At 37.1% G+C, this 18407-nt stretch overlaps 1 protein-coding gene across 24 annotated transcripts in view; it reads left to right on the top strand.

Annotated features, from left to right (window-relative positions):
- The window catches only part of LOC100740564 (MAP7 domain-containing protein 1), a 199446-nt gene extending 183941 nt beyond the window's left edge, over positions 1 to 15505 (top strand). For 12 of the 24 annotated variants that reach the window (XM_033324498.1, XM_033324504.1, XM_033324501.1 and 9 more), the window contains 13 exons: positions 173 to 362; positions 1029 to 1375; positions 2958 to 3140; positions 5061 to 5495; positions 6937 to 7116; positions 7580 to 7887; positions 7970 to 8183; positions 8250 to 8371; positions 8455 to 8696; positions 8791 to 8914; positions 9020 to 9351; positions 12766 to 13022; positions 13104 to 15500. In XM_033324498.1, the coding sequence (XP_033180389.1) occupies positions 173 to 362; positions 1029 to 1375; positions 2958 to 3140; positions 5061 to 5495; positions 6937 to 7116; positions 7580 to 7887; positions 7970 to 8183; positions 8250 to 8371; positions 8455 to 8696; positions 8791 to 8914; positions 9020 to 9351; positions 12766 to 13022; positions 13104 to 13117 (2948 nt within the window). In that variant the 3' untranslated portion in view covers positions 13118 to 15500. Of the gene's footprint in view, positions 1 to 172; positions 363 to 1028; positions 1376 to 2957; positions 3141 to 5060; positions 5496 to 6936; positions 7117 to 7579; positions 7888 to 7969; positions 8184 to 8249; positions 8372 to 8454; positions 8697 to 8790; positions 8915 to 9019; positions 9352 to 9463; positions 9530 to 12765; positions 13023 to 13103 lie in introns of those variants that run through there. The other 12 variants (XM_012393516.3, XM_033324496.1, XM_024372145.2 and 9 more) reach the window with 6 other exon arrangements.
- The last annotated feature ends 2902 nt before the right edge of the window (positions 15506 to 18407 follow it).

Genomic DNA, 18407 nt, shown 5'->3' with positions numbered 1-18407 from the left:
AATAACTGGAAATAGTTTCATTAAAATTGATTTCGGAGTTTAAATGGGCAATGTGTACTACGCTTTTATTATCGAGAACTGTCTGGGAAACGAGTAAACGTCGACGTGTTTCAAGCAGAACGCGAAGCTCGTACGACAAGAAGAAGTAATCGATCTTCGCGGTTGTTCTCAGGACGGGAGTCGACGGGAAGCGCGAAAGACGTGGACAGGGCGAAGCTCGTCCGTGAGAGACAAAACGAAGAGCGGCAGCGGAAGTTGGAAGAGCTGAGACAGCAAGCTCTCGCCGCGCAACGTTTCCGGGAGCAACGGGAAGAGGAACGCCGAAGGCGCATCGACGAGCTCAAATCGCGTGACAACGACAGGTTTGTCTTTTCTCCCTTTCTTTTCTCCTTTTTCTTCTTTCTTTCATTTCATTTACTCAAAAGTAATTCACTAATATTCACTAATAGGTTTACTGATACGTAAAAATTCGTAATTCTTCAGTTGCGTCGTTTTTTATCTTTTTATATTCGCACTTTTTCTTTCCCTTTTTTTTTTTTTTTTGTAGTAAAAGGTACAAGTCAGAGTGAACTTACGCTCGAATGGGAAAACGATGAGAGTTTAAGCCGGCTTTGCGTTTGAAATTGGGTTATTTAATACGATCCAGTTGCGAACGATAGAGCGCATGCCTTGAGGGTAGTTTTTTTTAATCTATGACACGCGAATTTAAACCGACACGGAACCACATTGATGTGTTTAAACGCGCTCTTTACGAGATTACGGGCTCTCTATGAAGTTATAAGTTGACCTGGTTAATATGATGCCGGGCTAAACTGTTTCGCCGCCGCAGAGAAGCCCGGGAAATTACCACGACACCTGCATAAAGTTCACCCGCGGCAAAATCACTTTTCCGTCCCGTCTAAAAAAAGAATAACAGCCTATTACGTGTACGCGAAGACGTACTTTCTCGTTCGTAGCTCGTCGTACCTTGAGAACCTCTAGTTCGAAATCTGCTTTCTGTAGAAATATTCGTTTTATATTTATTTTAGACGAAACCAAGTCGGAGAGAGAAAACGGGCGATATGCGAGGCGGAAAGAGAAAGAAGAGAGGCGATCCTCCGAAAGAATCAAGAGAGAGAAGCTCGTATAGAGGCGAAGAAGAAGAACGAGAGGTCGCATATCGTGTTTGCGTTCGGAAGTTCTACACCGAGGATGTTGGAGCCAGCTGATACCGGTGGCTCCACTTTCTGGGGAACGCGTCGCGCAACCTCTACCACCAATGTAATGATGTTCTCGGCTGCACAGCCGTTGACAAGGAGATCCTCAGAGAGAGAGCTCGATGGCAGCAAGAAGAGAGCCACGTCAGCTGGTGGACTTGACCGGAAACCCGGCGAAGGTTAGTGGGAATATCTTAACCGAATACAGATACGAGGATGTTATTGATATTTGCGGATACATGTATTTAATTTAATACGACAGACGTCGGTGATGATATTTGTGACATCAAACTTCTATATTCGTAATAGTGTTTGTTACGATAATTTTCTGCCTATTCGTGTCATCCATGTCGATGTTATTTTGATTGGTATCTGGTAGTTAAGCGATGGAAGCACGTAGAAATTGTTCGACGTCTGTCGTTAACATCGTCAGTTATGGATAGTAACGAACAGATAAAGAATCGCGAGAATTCGTGTAAAGAAAATTCGTTAGCGAATATCGTGTCGTTGGTGTAATAATTATTCTTTCATCGTGTTGGCACTCAAAAATCGTCGAGCTGCCGATGGTTGAGACGTACAGCGAAGGCCGCTTCTTTTCTCACTGCGTTCTTTCTACACAGCGCTTCTAGTGCTATATGTAGTTGCGCAATCGATGCGCCGTAACGCGTAACGCATGGATGCACTACGTTCCAGAAAGATTACGCAGAAGGCGAACGAGACATTTTTATACGTACTTGCGTGCGTGGCTTGTGCGCTACTCTTTTCAGTTAAAAATTATTTACTAATCATTTACGAAACCGGGTTAAAATCGTGGCGCCTCATCCTAGCGATAAATCGAGCTTCCTTCGACGAATAAATATTTTTACGATGATGTTTGATTACCAAACACTACACATCAACCACCAACACACGACTTTATTCAACTGTACACGATATCTCCATGTTGATGATTAAAAAAGAAAAAAGGAAATTACGGAGCATGAGAGATCGATTATCTAATGTTGATAGATAAAATGATTCGTGATCGTATTCGTAATGTGTTTTACATTCTCTGTACTTTTTTCAGGTTTTTCGTTTAAATTTCTACAGTTCGTATTGTATGTTTTTCGCAGCCAATTCCACCGGTTTTTAATTTCGCTGCGTTTCCCGACGAATGCAATTTGATTTCAGCGATAAACGAGATGATGTTATTGATTTCTTCCTCTCTTATTCTTTTTTGTTTCTTTTTTTTTGCTATATATCATGTTCTTTTGCCAACATAATATCGCTTCATGTACACACACGAGAAGCACCTCATCTTCGACGCGCTGACTTCTCTGTAATCCGTACACGTTATTACGAAATACAAGTGTCAAAAGTACATAGACAGAGAGACAGATAGTTGTTCGTAGCAAGAATATATGCCTGAGTAAATGTAATTTCACTAGAGTTGTAACATTGACCGGAGAGAGATAGATTTCCTTTCGTTCGGTAATTAAGATCCTATTGCATCCGCTCTATTTATCTCTGTACTTACTGGTGGTGGCTCTGTCAGGCAAAGTGTAATTTTAAAGTATCTGTGAATCGCACTTATATCTAACTCATGCTAATTCCCCCCACCCTAAGTTTGTTAATCTGTCGAACAACCCCACCCTTGCCCACCCCTGAGAGAATTAAAAAAAAAGAGAAATTGAAAAAAAGGAATAAGAACAAAAAAGAAGAAACGAAGAGAATTCGATTGGAAAGTACCTAATGTTGCAGCGCTGAATGGTTTGTTTGCAGATATGAGAATGTCCTCGTCCATGTACGAGGTGTTCAATTGGAATTCTAGCCCTGATCCTCCCTTAACCCCCGCCAAACATAAGAGAGCCAGCCTCTCTCTGCCTCCTACAACTGACATCTTTGCCATCGATGATAAGTCTGATAGCGACACTAGGCGTCCGATGATTCAGCGGGCTGCCAGTGGTGAGTCCTGAAGTCGAAAGAAAGAAAAAAATCTGCAACGGGGAGATTGTTCTGTTATCCCAGAATGAGCTATCAATATAACGTATCCTTGTCTCTCTTTCATTAGCACATCGGAATATAATCTCTTGCAAGCATGTCACTTTCGTTTAACGCCATAAAGATATCTGTACAGACCTGTGAAGTCGTGGAACACCGATGATGTAATTCTAATTCTATTTTTAGATTGCGAAAGCTTATGCATTTATGGGAAATTTAAAGGTGCTAGAATACATAGAACGTATATAATATGCAAACATATACATCAAATATCAAGAGCAAAGTCCTCGCTCTATTCAGATCTCATTTCTTTAATTGTGTTCACTACAGACGTAGATTCGCATAAATATTCGCAGTCTATCTATTAGATAGTTGTCATATATATTTCTGGTAACATCGTACTTGGATATCTTGATTTTTATGTAAATTCAGATTAACGAGGATCGGTGTTGAACGACGTATACCATTAATTAGTCATATATGCATCCTAACGCTATTCAGAATTCTATACTAACAATTACTAACATTTACATACGTTTAGATAGGTTATTTACTAACGAATTTAGAGTAAGAATTTAGTGTTATATTAGAATACTAATTTTGATATTGCTCTTTCTCTCGTTAATAGCATTACTTTATTCAGTGGCAGTTTTACGAAATGGAAATAAGTATCGAGAAGCTGAGGTGCCTCAATAGTCGAATACGAACTTCAAACGAGACACGCTATCGTTTAATTGTACTTTCCTAACATTTGCCTACTTATTATAAGAGGCAAGCATTATACACTCATATCATTCATAAACTTATTACATCCCTACATACTGTACTTAAATTGAATTTCTATTTAGTCTTCGATCGAGATAAATATTTCTTTTTACGAATTTTTCAATCATTTGAATAGAAAAACATTTTTTGTCGATATCAAACGGTCGATTCGATTTTACGAGATTCTTTAAAACGCTTACTTTTTTCGCAACAGCTTCTTTCATTTTTTCACTCGATATATGAACATACGAACACGTTGATGCGTTAATTTGAATGCTATAACACGAGACACTTTCTGTATATATAGCTTTCTGCATGCGTTGAGATTTTTACCGGATATCGTTTGCATGTACCACCTTTCCGTTTTACACCGCTTCCGTAACGTCGTTCGTACACGTTCCCAGTTTCTCATTGTCCTCTAATTACCGTAATATCTTTCTGCCATAATGTATATATCACTTTATCCGTGACAACACCGTTGCTCAACATTCCGTTCCTGGTAACGTTATCGAATGACGTCCAAGCTGTATTATGCACAAAAGTTCTTTCTATCTGCTTCGTACATACACAAACACTTACACGCACACGCATATACATACACAGGATACAGCATGAAGAATATTGACCAGTAGAGAATATTAGAATAGTCGAAAACGGAATGCCAAATGCACATCACTTACACATACCTATACACAGGCTCACGAAAATATTCATATACTTGTAGACACCTTTCATGAATATAAGTATGTATGATGTGTATTATATGAAATATTTTGAAATTTCATTAACACTACGATGAGACACAACTATCATGATTATTTTAGCAAATAATGACAATCGTGTCTCGTTAAAATGTGAATGAGATTTCAAAATGTTTCGTATAACACATACAATATGGACAGAATAGTTTTCAAGAGCCAGTGTATGTACGTATATCATCTACACATATGCACACACCTACTCTACATGTACACTCGATCCATGCAAAATGGAACGAATTTTCTTATGTTTGCGATGTTCAGAGGATGTACGCGCGCCTTGTACACGTTACGACTGTATAGTGCGCAGTTTCCGGTGGTCGCTTCTCGCGCTTCGCTTCTAAGGGAAACTCCATTGCAGGTGAAGAAAGCGACGGAACACCGGGAACCCCTAGCTCGGTTTATCTGCGGGTGAACAGGAGGCGTACCGATCTGATGCCAACGATACCATCGCCGCGTGATGGACCGCCATCATCAGGGCGTAGTTCGAGCGCTAAGGCCTTCGCACGTTCGCCAGGTAGGACTTACTCCATGTCCAGGCTGGACCAACTGGCGCAGCCTAGGAAACGTCCGACAGAACTTAGCACACTGACGGAACAGCAAAGCCAGCCTCTGAGCGCTTCTAGCATGAGTCGCAGCATGTCACATTTAGCTGCGTCCGGAGGCAAGAGCCTCAAACGCTCAGATAACTCTCGTAGCATGGGTACATTGCCAGGCGCGGTTCCAATGCCGAGACCAACCAGAGCCGAGAGACTTCGTCGCAAAGCCCGCGAGCATCAGAACCAACAGCAGCAAGGTAAGATCGTTCTTGTGCACTCAACTCTCGGTGACATTCTGCTCTTAAATATCATATTCATTTTATCGACATATCGTCATTCACATAGAGATTCATAGACAAACTATGTAAATATGACCAATAACATCATTCTATATTGTACATGTATATCCCTATGGGCATTATCACGCTGACAGTATTATTTACTGACAATAACTAGACAGATCTTCAGGTTTATAGATTATAATAATTTTCATCAACCGATGTTTTACGATTGAGAATTCGTTTTTTTCTCTTTTCTTTTTTTTTCTTTTTTTTTTTTTTACATCCCCGAATGAATCTATTTTCAGATATTTGTCACTATCTATGCTCGCACTCCTGCCGTTCTATATAACTTGAGTTGGGTGCACATGTGCATGCGTACAAATACAGTGAGGAGCTATTGTAAATCAATAAGACAGAAAATCCTTGTATACCTCGGTTACTTTTCGTGCAACTTCGTGAGACGACGGGTAGAAACTAATGCTTAACTGCTTGCATATCGAACAGAGACTAACAAACGATCTTCAAAGCGCCTAACGCTTCAAATTTTTCTTTAACCATCGATTTTGTGTTACTTTATATTATTTTAACAACGATATATATCCGACTGCATGGAATTCTTTTTGTGTTAATTATTGTACAAACTGAATTGATTAACAAAACGCTCCTGCTAAGGAAACGAACTCAGATCTTACCGGCTTTTCGGTACCAAGGGTGAAGGTACGCTCTAACGTTTTCCGGTAAGCCACACTTTTTTTTTTCTTATATGTGTATATATATATATATATCTTATCACGTACACACACGTTTTACGCACAATACTAGACTGTGTACAGACGAACCGCAATCGTATTTAGTGTGCAATACATTTATATCGCTCCACTTTCGTTCTTTGATTCTTTTCTTTCTTGCTGTTTTTACGAGGTCTCATAATTTCCCCTCGTTTCTTTTTATTTCTAATTTATTTATTTCGGCCTCTTTTTCTCAGTTACTCTCGATGTACATATACATTTCACATACGACACGATCAATAATATTTTTGGTGGCGGTGCTTGTTTTCTATTTAATTTCGCTACTTGTACCTCTTAATATATTTAAGTCTATTCTAATATATACAAATCAACGAAAAGACTGATAAGAATAGAACGGAATGGAAAAAGGAAACAGAAAATACGATTTGTTTGTCGAAATATACAAATACTCGTCAGCATTGTGCATCGGCGCGATCTGACGCGATAATCTAACGAAAGAAAATAGAAAAAGTAGAAAGAATAAAAGTTCGGTTCTCTCTGAAATGCCGCGGCAACGCGATGCTGCCGTGCATTTCACGGCGTTTGTTTGTTTAATGTTTAACGTGCAACGAACACAATGCATAAAATACGTAAATCAAGAGATGTTCACCTTGGGTGGGTACGCGTAGGCATCCGCAGCGGGGAGGTGACACCGAACAGCCCATCACGACCGCACAGCTCCATGAGTCAGCAAAGCGCCAGCAGTGTGGGCAGCAGTAACGTCAATCTGCGTCCTCGTACAGCTGCCCCGCGTCGACCGCGACCTGCTTCTATTGCCGGTACCGGTGTTTCGGTCACAGAACGACACAGTGAGCATGCCTTTTTTTGAATACTTTCTTGTTATTAAAAAAAAAGAAAAAAAATCTTGTACACGAAGGGATCAAGCGGGCACCGCTCGAGTGTTCATTTCGCACGAAAACGTGCGGATCCATTCGACGCGACGAGAATCCTTTTTGCCCTGCAGTATTTGGACCCGAACTTCTGTTTGCTAAACACTTTGTTCGAAAAACAGTTTGTTTTTTCAATTTGAATTGTCGTTCCAAACGAACGTTGATTTTCTCGATTTTTCTATGCAGTGTTTCTTTTTTTTCTTTTTTTTTCATTAATTACGGTTTCAGTTTCTGTACATGGCTTACATGTTATTTATCTATTTAATTTGTTTTTTATCCTTTTTCTTTCAATACATGAGTCGAGATTGCACATTCAAATACCGCGTGTACGTAGACACAACGTGACTCGTGTCGTGAGTTTCAAGTTTGTAATAATATGTAGATCTAGTGAGCGAACCGAAATCGACGAAGGATTCGAAACCGCCACTGCCAAAGGTCCATAGCACTCCAAAGAAATCATCTACACCGAAAGCGACGGAGATCAAGAAGCCGACAGAGAAACTGGTGAAGAGCGCGAAGGCTTCACCGCGAATAACCCCGAAAGTGACACCGCTGCAAAGCCCTGGAGCCGAGAATGCTCCGCTGATTCGTGGTAGTACCGGAGAGATAATAAAAAGCGAAGTGAAAGAGGATACAAAATTAGACGATAAATACGAAGAGAAGAAAGACCAAGGCACTGAGAAAACACAAGTAATTAATTTTCTCCATTAAGGAAATGCAGGCTGTGCACACATGAAAATGATCGATATGTGTTATGTGTTCTTAATTGCAGCAGGAAATAAGCGCCGCGGAGCAGGGTAACGAAGAAATGAAAAAGTCGATTGTTATCGAACAATCCAATTCTATATCGAAGCAAACGAAGGACGAAACTAATTTGAATCAAGAGAATCAATCGACTGTGCGGTCTCAAGAAACACCCAAAGCTGCGAAGAAGGAAGCCGAGGCGAAATCCGAGAATAACGTGGAGGAACAGGTCGATATGTCAGGTAAGCTGGACTTTGGATATTGAAATATGGATTAGAAGATTAATAAATAAATGGCCCCTTTTTTAGCATCGATGATAGCAAAGATCCGGATCACTACGGAAGAGGAAGCCAAGGCAGCTATAGCTGAACGTAGAAGATTAGCTCGAGAACAGGCTGAACGAGAAGCCGAGCTTGAACGCCAACGACAGGTGCGGTTTTAAAGAGATTTTTCGCATAAAAGAGTGGATTATTCGCGAAAAGAAGAGACTTCATAGAGAGATCCTTTTTACAGGAGGAAGAAGCCCGTTTAGAGGCCGAGAGATTGCGCGCCGAGGAAGAAGAACAACGTCGTTTAGAGGAAGAAACGCTTCGTTTGGCTAATGAAGCTCGTGAAGCCGAGGAGCAGAGACTGAGACTGGCGATTGAGGAAGCAAAACGTCGCGAGGAAGAGGATAGGAGAAGAAGAGAAGAGGAGGCTCGTCAGAAACAAGAGAAAGAAGAGGCTGAGCGGAAAGCGAGGGAAGAAGCGGAAAGGTTAGTTGATTTCTTTCAGATGACGTGATTTTATTCGATCAACATTCTCTGTGGTCAAGCGTTTAATGACCACTATGTAATGTTTTTGTTACAGACAGCGGATCGAAATGGCAGAACGCCTTAAGAGGGAAGAGGAAGAGAGACTTGCTAGACGTAAACGTGTCGAGGCGATCATGCTTAGAACTCGGGGCAAGAACCAGAATAATACACCTACGAAAGTAAGATTACACATTTTTCGTTCATTGAATAATGTTTATGTGATTGTTAATTAAACTCTTGTTCCTGAAAGAAATATTTACGATCGTGTATCGTGCTTTGTATAGGGTGAAGGTGGTGATGGCGATAAGTTGAAAGAAGATAGTCCTAACGATGAAAATAAAACGGCACCAGGTAGCAAAGTCGAAGATGTTATGACAGCCAGTCTGATATCCGAAGCGACTCAACAATTCATTAGCGGAGAGCAACGAGCTCATCATACAGAAAACAATACTACTACGGACATTGTGCATAACGGCACGCATAGTAATGGCATTAATGAAAGTAAAATTGTGTTGGATAATAATCAGGGTAATGTGGAAGGAGAACTGAATGGTCATCATACAAATCACGGAAACGGTATCAACAGTCAATCAATTACACTGGATAATGCCACCGTGTAAGTATATCAAATTCAAAGTTACAGATTTGTAACAAACATTTCTATTAACCTAAGAGTTACATCCTGATACTTACCTGACCGACATTAAAACAAAAACAAAAAATCCAAGATATAACTGGATTTCGCATCGATAACAAAAACTGAAAGATAACATCGAAGAGCATCTCAAAGAATTGTAAGTTCATTTGGTTTTTAGATCATTCGACAATAATGTTATTACGAATGCCCATGCAAGGCTTATATCAGACTAGTGTTATTTAACATTGCTAAAACTATCCTTACACATGTATACATCCACGCATTAGTTATTTTCATAACATTTTATGAGAATATTTATTTCGTCCCCTTCCCCCTCCCCCTTTTTTTCGGCGCGCATTCGTCGTATAGAATGAGAAATATTTTTTCAAAAGAAGAACAATCCTTTTAATCGAAAAAGAATGAATAGCGAACATTTTAGAGTATTATTTCTATCAAATGCATATTTTATCTAAAGTTTCGTGCGAATACAATATATAGATATGAAATACACGCGATGTTACGTCATATATTTACTAATCTCGAATGTAGTTTCATTCAAAGTGATGATGCAAAATTATGGCTAATATAATGTAATATGTAATATGATACAATTATTGCACAATATTAGCCATTGTATACGTAAAAATATCGACTGACTCTTAGTGCCGTTCATAAATATGTATAAACGTATTCGGCGTATAAAATATAACTGAAAAAAAAAGAGTTAAAATGTATGTTGCAATTATGAAAAAAGAAAAAAGATGGAAATATAAATCTGAATCAGAGCGTGCATTACATGTTACATTATAGTGTCACAAAAGTACATGCTAATATGTGAAAAATGCAGATTCTTAATCATTATAAAACTAGATGTACAGTACTTTTAAATCTTGATTTAACGCAAATATACATATAATACTTTGTATATTGAATGATTCAGGGTAACGCTCTAGTCATTTATACAATAAAAGTTATTTATAGATTCATGACGAATTAATAGACACGCACATACAATATGAACTATAAATAACAATTTCTGAAGTATCTAGTAAGAAGTCAATCTGTTTCGAAATTATTGCTTATAATGTCGCCTTCTATCTATTTTTATTATCACTTAATCCTCCGTCGTTATTACTACAGTTTTAATATCATTTGTTGCTACAGTTTTATATCATAATTTTTGGTTTTTCCAAGTAGAAAATGAAATGCTGAATGAAATGGCTAGAGTGTGAACATTTTTTTCTAAACAAATATATAATAGAATGAAAAAATGTGCCACATTAAATATACACATGATAAACATAATGTATGATTTTATGACCAGCATTAAAACAAAGAAAAAATTAAATATAATAAAGCACCGATGCTTAATTGCTCTACAGAAGAAGAATTAAAAAAGATGTTGAAAAATTATAATCCTGTACGTTTATTATGCATACATATAAAAGCACGCGGTGTGTTTAGAATTAATCGTTAATATGTGTATATAATGAATTTTGTTGTTTGAGATGTTTTTTGTGGTGTTCGTGCGATAATGGAAAAATTAAGTTTGAAAATATATCTACGCTATATGTACACTATACATAGTTATTTCAATAAGAAAATTTATTGCGCTTTCCTATAATACACATTGGAAGGAATTGCTTATAAAATAACATTTAGCTCGATAAAAATTGCTTCATAATAAACCACCAGTATGATGGAAACGATTTTACATATATTGTACATTGCAAAAGTAGTCAGAGCAATGGTTGACAGATATGAAAAACAGATTTATGACAATTATTCAGTGCTATTGAAAATTCATCTAATCGCATGATTATACCAATAACTAATAATGAATTATATGGAAGATTATAATATCATCGGTAACTCGAGAGGTATGAGGAATGTATATTGTATTGTCTATTATACTTATATATATTTTATAATTTATATTTAATCGTGTAATAGTTAAAAATATACTATTTTTAGGTAGACGTCTAAAAGAATAATGAAAGGTTTAAACTATATTGTGCGTCGATTCTTTTAGTAATGCGTTAATGGCATAAAACATGTAATGTTATACGAAGCATGGAAACGTTAAGCAACTAACAGAGCTATAGCGTTAAATACTAACTAATCAATAATAAATTCAGTGTACATAATGTAAAGAAAGATAAATAGCATAAATTTAATGACTCATCTAAAAATTTTGTTTGTAATTTTATCATACAAGTTCATCAAAGATACACTGTTTAGTATGTTACTATGTTTGTATTCAACTTTGTAGCTGTATACAGTCTGTCATTTTTGGTGAACTATTACTTTATCTTACCTCCAATTAGTTATCATTCAAGCTCGACGTGTGTGCCTTAAGTACAATGTTTATATCAACATTTCTTCTTACCGATTCTATTACCACTAATGCATGTTGTGATTTAATTGTATCAATATGATGTGGCTTCTACTTTTCTTTGCTCTACTTTGTACCTGTTCTTTATGTTTGCGTTGTATATCATCCAGCAGTACGTGTCAACTTACTGTCTACTTTTGCTATGTACTATCGACCTTTACACATTTCTGAAATTATTCTTTTGTTGTACGAAAATATATATTTCACACAATCCATTCCACAATTCCTACAGGAAGTTACCTATATCGAAACAGGGCATGAATATTTTCGAACTTATTCTACCTATGAATAAGAGAAATCGAAAATAGGGAACTACACAGGTCAAAACAATCGTTATCGATCCGATCTGTGAAACCTGCTGTATGGTAGTATTATATATTTATACATTACATAATGCACATACCTAATTTTATTGGGTATGGCTAAAGGGAAATTCTTTTGTATGTTAATTGTGTTTTCCATGTACACTTTACGTTACGCCATAGAATTTTATATAAGTTCACAAGCATATATAAAATGCTTTTTATAGCTGCTTTACAGTATTAAGGTAGCCAGGAAAATAGTGCTGATGCAAGATAAAATATTGCCATCGACCAAGTCGATTATAAAATATGTTCCCAGGATAAGTGTTTGTTTCCGAATAATTTTTTATACTTATGGTTTGATATAAGACGAATGACTTGAAGAAATTCAGCAAACAGCATATAGTTGTTAATTTTTTATTTTCCTCGTTTATTCGTTTTCTAGACATATTAGATACTTTGAACATAGCTTTTAAATTAAGAGATTAAAAACATAGTTACTAATAAATAATCGTATGTGTATTGTACATACTAATTCTAGTAAGATAGCGTTCAATGCGAGTTGTCTATAATTGGCTTAACCAATTTAGAGATTGTAATTTCAAATTAGAAATTACAATGCGCTGATGCAGTAGTAACCTAGTGTTAATTGCCTATTATTTAGTATTTGTATGTTTCCTTTCGCTGATTTTATAGCAAACAAAACAACGTGACCAACAACCTGTTAGACCTAACGGAATTCGACTCTCTCAGTAATAGCAGTAGTGGTCCAATACTCCAACTGACATCCAATCTGGCCAATGAAGACACCCTCAACTCGAACCTAAATCCAGCAGCTATACCTTTCACTCCAATGGCTAACACATACATGCCTACCGCTGCTAATGCCAATGTAAATCCGTTCCAGGATTCTTTTATGAACAACAAGCCACAAGATAATAGTCAAGTACCAGGTATGTGTACGTATTACTAGCGCGATATTAAGATATATCATGTACGATGTGAATGTAATCGTCACTGTTCTTGATCTGCAGATCTTTTATCATAATGCGCGTATTAAACATTCTGGTGAACGGATGAAGAACGATTGGATTCGAAAATATACCGTGTTGCTTTGCAGCGAGTAATAGGTATAATATTCGAGATGATGTCATTTATGAGATAATGTAAATATGCGCTATCGATGTGTAGAAATGGAGACCTAAGTAGAGAAAACGGGGGCACTACGTCAAAAAGAAAAAAGACTACTTTGTCCTTAAACGTCACGAGAAATGTAAAATAATATATAATGTTAATTAATAATATTATGTAACAGCAAATAGGCACTCAGTCCATTATAGTATGCTATAGATATAAATCTAATCTTTTAGAAGACCTTAAAGGGAATAAGGCCTGTTTATAACATATTGATTTAAAATACGCGTATATATTTTATTGTATTAAATTTCATTAAATTAATTTCACACGTAATTTTCACCCATACCGTAACATGTCGCGTTCAGAATGTTCTAAATCCTGGCAATTTTTAATGGAACGAGATTTTATCGAATTTGAGAAACACGAATTAATCGGTACAATGAAATCTTTATGCGTAAACGAACGTGTAAAACGGCTTGACAAATATTGCACAAGATGGTGAATTGGTTGGAATATTTTACGAAACTTATATCTGCCAAAATGACGTAGGAGGTAAGCTCCAATGATTATCCTTACATAAGAGATAGTATAATATTACCTTATAGAATTTGAATATAGAAAACGAGTATATATATATATACATATATATATATATATATATATAGTCATATCTAGTAAGATCTTCTGCAGATATGATGTAAAAAAAAAAACACATTTCTTCCATACTACATTTTGGGGCGTGCGCTCACTAGTCAAGCAATTTTACTGTTTTTATCATATTCTTCTCTTTTCCTTAATTACTATCCCTTTTCTCTTTTTGTTTTTTTTTTTTTTTTAGAAAACTCATCTAATATTGGTACTCTAGGTATCCACTAGATTTCATTACTATTACGTTTTCGTGAATTTAACATAAATTTTCTAGCTGTGATGTGACGACGATGACGAAGACGACGATTGCTTTGTGAAATAGCCACTGCATACGTTTATGAAATAAGAAACTGTCAACTATGTTACTTTATTTATAAATGATATTTTACTAGTTGTGGTAGGAGACGAAATGCAAATCTACGATTAAACGTTTTAGTCAAAAATAAGACATTAACATAATTATTAATGGAAATCCTAGCGAAGATCTCGGGAAATATTTTGTAGCAATTGAAGTGAACAAAATTTAAAGGTCGCGTTGTGTTAATCATTATATACAGTAGTGGCTATTCATTTTAGTGGTATCATACTAGTATACAGATAGAAAATGATAATTTTAAAGCCTGATGTTATTGAGCAAACATTGTAATTGGTGTCTAAGACATGAGTTATTTGTTACTATTGTGGCATACTATTATAAAATCAATACGATTAGCATGCTTTGTGTTTAACACTTGCGCAATCGCAGGTGCATAATAGTGTCTTATACACATGGTTGTTTATACAAAGGTTAATAAAGTATAAATCTGATTAACCTAGTTTTCAAATAGCAGAAATGAAGAAGAAAAAGAGAGAGAGAGAAGTCATCGACATGCCTGAAAGGATTATCACCGATCTATACAAACTCTGTATACCGTTTGTTGTCTCTTTTATTTTGTAATCTTTTTATGTTTGTGCTACGTACAATATTAGAAGTTCTCTTGAATTCTTTCCGCATATGTTCTATTGCGATTGATTTAAAGGAATTTCGCGCTGCATGCTTGCTATCAGTACTTTTTCCTCGAAATTGTTTAATTTAAGGACTTTGAGCACATATATTTATGTAATACCGCAGTGTGTTGTATCCCAAAATAATTTCTATTGTGCAAACAGAAACCTAAGAATCGATATTTTAACGACACAACAAACAAACAAAAATCTGTATTTTTATTGACAAAGATTGAAGCACACTGCTGTACAGAAGCATACGATCCTAAGACATTTTTAATTGCCTAAGCTTCGTAAGCGCGTAGTTACGATACCGTGAGGGAACTCAAATCAGTTTTACGTATCATAGCTCGATGCTCCACGTGGACTATTTTTAACCATAAAACTATCGTCGTTGCTTTCCGTGACAGAACTATGCAATGACTATATTATCGAGTTTATTTATTCAAACTATTTTATTCGGTCTAACTAAAACTATTCTATAAGAACACGTAATAATAATAACTATAATAATAATAACAATAATAATAATCCCAATACATACGAACAAATGTTTCTAAACATACAAATACTGAGAATGCTAAAGATCATCAGTCATGTCTAAAAATACTTCGTATTGTATAAATGCTTGTATGTAATAAATACTTAATATTGAAAATAAATGAAATATTATTTAATAAACCTCCTAAACTTTCTTCCTTACGATCGCGTTAACATTACAATGCATATCGTAAAGTCAAACGATAATATTATAGCGACTATTCTGTTGCAGATTCACGCAAGAATCCCTTAAAGTCGTTTCTCGACTTTAAGCCGGCGTGGAATATGTTGAAAGTTATACAAGTGTATCTTTTTATTTATTATTGTAGAAACACGTACCACATCTATTTTCATTTTAAAGCGTAACAACTAACATAGCCACAAGGTAATGCCCGTTGAAAGCAACAGAGTATGAAATATGGAGCACATACCTAGATGCGGTTCGTCTCTAGGGTGTCACTCTCGTAAAAAGTAATGCTCCTGCCTAGGAAAACTTTGTCCGCTTTATCCAACCGTAGTATCTTTGACGAACACTCGTTTTCACGCAACCGAATCGTATCTGTAGGAGTACGATTCCATCTTTCATCGAAAGTCGCTAACTCTAACCTCACAACATATTTCCTTTCTATTATTCACATCTGTTTCCAAAACATTGTGTGCTCGCCGCATCTTTCGAGTTTTCTGTTGCCTTTCGATCTTTCATATTTCTTTACTAGTCTCCTCGAACATCGAAATATCAAGAACAATCTCTACGGTAAAGCGCAACTTATCTCGTTCCGCTCGAATTTTGAAAATCGTTCAGAGCTCTGTTGCCTCGCGCGGTACTCAAACATTAGCACAGGGAATAATTTTTGTTTCAGTTAAAAATATTTCTCTCTATCCCTATGATTGTTTAAGAGACGATGCCATAGGTTTTCACATAATTTTCCATACATCAGAGATAAGTAAAGTTTGATACATATAGAGACATTTTTCCCTTTTTTGTATGACGATACATCTCAATGTGAGTTGTGTTCAAAAGGAATGAAATCGCTTGTGAGCCTCGTAATCCAGTGTTGCGTCTGGTGTAAATTAATTAATGAAACAACGTAATATCGCGAGTGTTCTTTCTCTTTGCCACGTTATTACGACCGAAATAGCGAAAAGGATCGTCGCTGTAAAATGAGGATTTCAGATACGCGCATGTTTTCCAACGGGCGCATAATTCCGGAAAATTAAACCGCAGCGCGAGATTACACCGAAAACTTTCCGACTCCTTCGCAGCGTAATTTTTGGCCGACGATTTCGTTTCCCTGTTCCGTGCCATCCTTAACGCGACTAGCCTGGTAGCGTTTAGCGAAACTTGATTCTTTACAAACCATCCTTTTTCACGGAGTGAACACACGTTTCTTACATGAAACATAGTATCTAAAGTTTAATTAGCAGCTAAATTAAATTCAACCGGTTCTTAATCTATCTTCGTTATCGAAACAAACTTAGAAGTATCAGACAGCATTACGATGTTATCAGAACGATTAAAGTAAAGCCGCGGAACATAGTAATTCATCGTTTAGGAAATCCATGGCGGTAATTCTGTAATGAATTTCCCGCAACTTTCGCGAAACGTGAATCGACCAAATGAGAAAGGACCGGTCGCGAATATTACAATATACATTACAATTTATGAAGAGAACGACTACATTCAAAGTAGCGTTTTACACGAGGGATTACGGTCTATATTTATCTTGGCGAGACCTTTAGTCGAGGTATCATGCTCACACCATTTGAGGAATATTTATGACGAATATTTCGCGAATAACGACCTTAATGGTTAATTTAAAGTCCTTAAAACATATTAGAATATGTTCTCGTAAGCATCCGTATGATTAGTTGAAATCGTCTGGTCGTATATTTAGAATGGAAGGCGTTTTCGCGCTTTGCCGAGTCTCAATAATTGTCTAGCAAACGACAGTTAATATTCCTCTCCCTAATTTATCTCGGAAACCCGGATCGTTCCGTTTTGGAGAAGGGCAGAGCGGTATTCCGGTAGAAGCTTTCGCAGTCAGGGCTGTAATCCAGCAGTCTTGGGCTCGCACATTCACGTGGCAGCAAGGGGTGGTACGGGTGTAATTTGCGGCTTGTAATACCGTGCCCGTCGTTTGTAACCAGTTCGGGATACGCAAGTACGGTTAAGGGGAGGAGAAGGAAAACGAAAAGGGAGATAGAAGGAGGAAACCAACGTAACCGCATCGTCTCATCGAGGGGATGTTTTCCACATCTGAAATGGACGAAACTTCCCCACGCTCATTTCCTTGCCATCAGAAAATACATTTGTCTACTTCGCCGTGCTCCGTTACTCTTTCTCGACATCGCGTTCCGTATCGGTTGAATACATGTTTCAATTGCTCTGTACTTGTTTTCGCGGTAAACTTCCATTTATATCGGATCATACGCTAAAAGGGAGGGGGAAGAAAAAAGAGAAATGGTGTCAGGCGAGGGAATTCTGTCGACTCTGTCCCCGGGTGCAATCTCTATGTAAATATTTTTATCAAGCCGTTGCTCCCAATTTCGGTAAAGATAAAGAATAAATAAGAAAAATAGGAGATGGAAGGGCGGGGGAAAACGCGAGACCGAAACGGCGAAAGATTCAAATGAAATTCCGTATTTCGTTTTACGAGCATGCTCGATTTAGCGGGTGGTTCAATGGTGGAAAGCCCGAACAGGGTTGAAAAGGATGCAACCTGTGAAGGGATGCATTCATTTTGCACGGGTCATAAGATCTTCTTGCGATGCTAGAGAGGGTTCGGCACTCTTCTGCCGAGGTTACTGCACTTCAGGGACGACTTATCCTCCTCATCGACCACCAGGAATTCTCGCGTAACATTTTCTAAGGAATTCTCGGGGAAACGTACAATTTCAGAAAAGTTTCGTGGATAAAACGTCGGTCGTTGTACCTTATGTTTGTCGATTTATGTCTTAAATGTCACTGTAAATTTCTTATATACAACGGCTCAGGAACTAGTCGTCTCGCGTGCAGGTAATTTCTCGAT

Source organism: Bombus impatiens, unplaced genomic scaffold (genome assembly GCF_000188095.3).
Source record: "Bombus impatiens unplaced genomic scaffold, BIMP_2.2 scf_3474, whole genome shotgun sequence".
NCBI classification, from domain to species: Eukaryota; Metazoa; Arthropoda; class Insecta; order Hymenoptera; family Apidae; genus Bombus; species Bombus impatiens.
The sequence above is the reverse complement of the archived record's forward strand: the minus strand, read 5'-3'. Positions and strand labels throughout refer to the sequence as shown.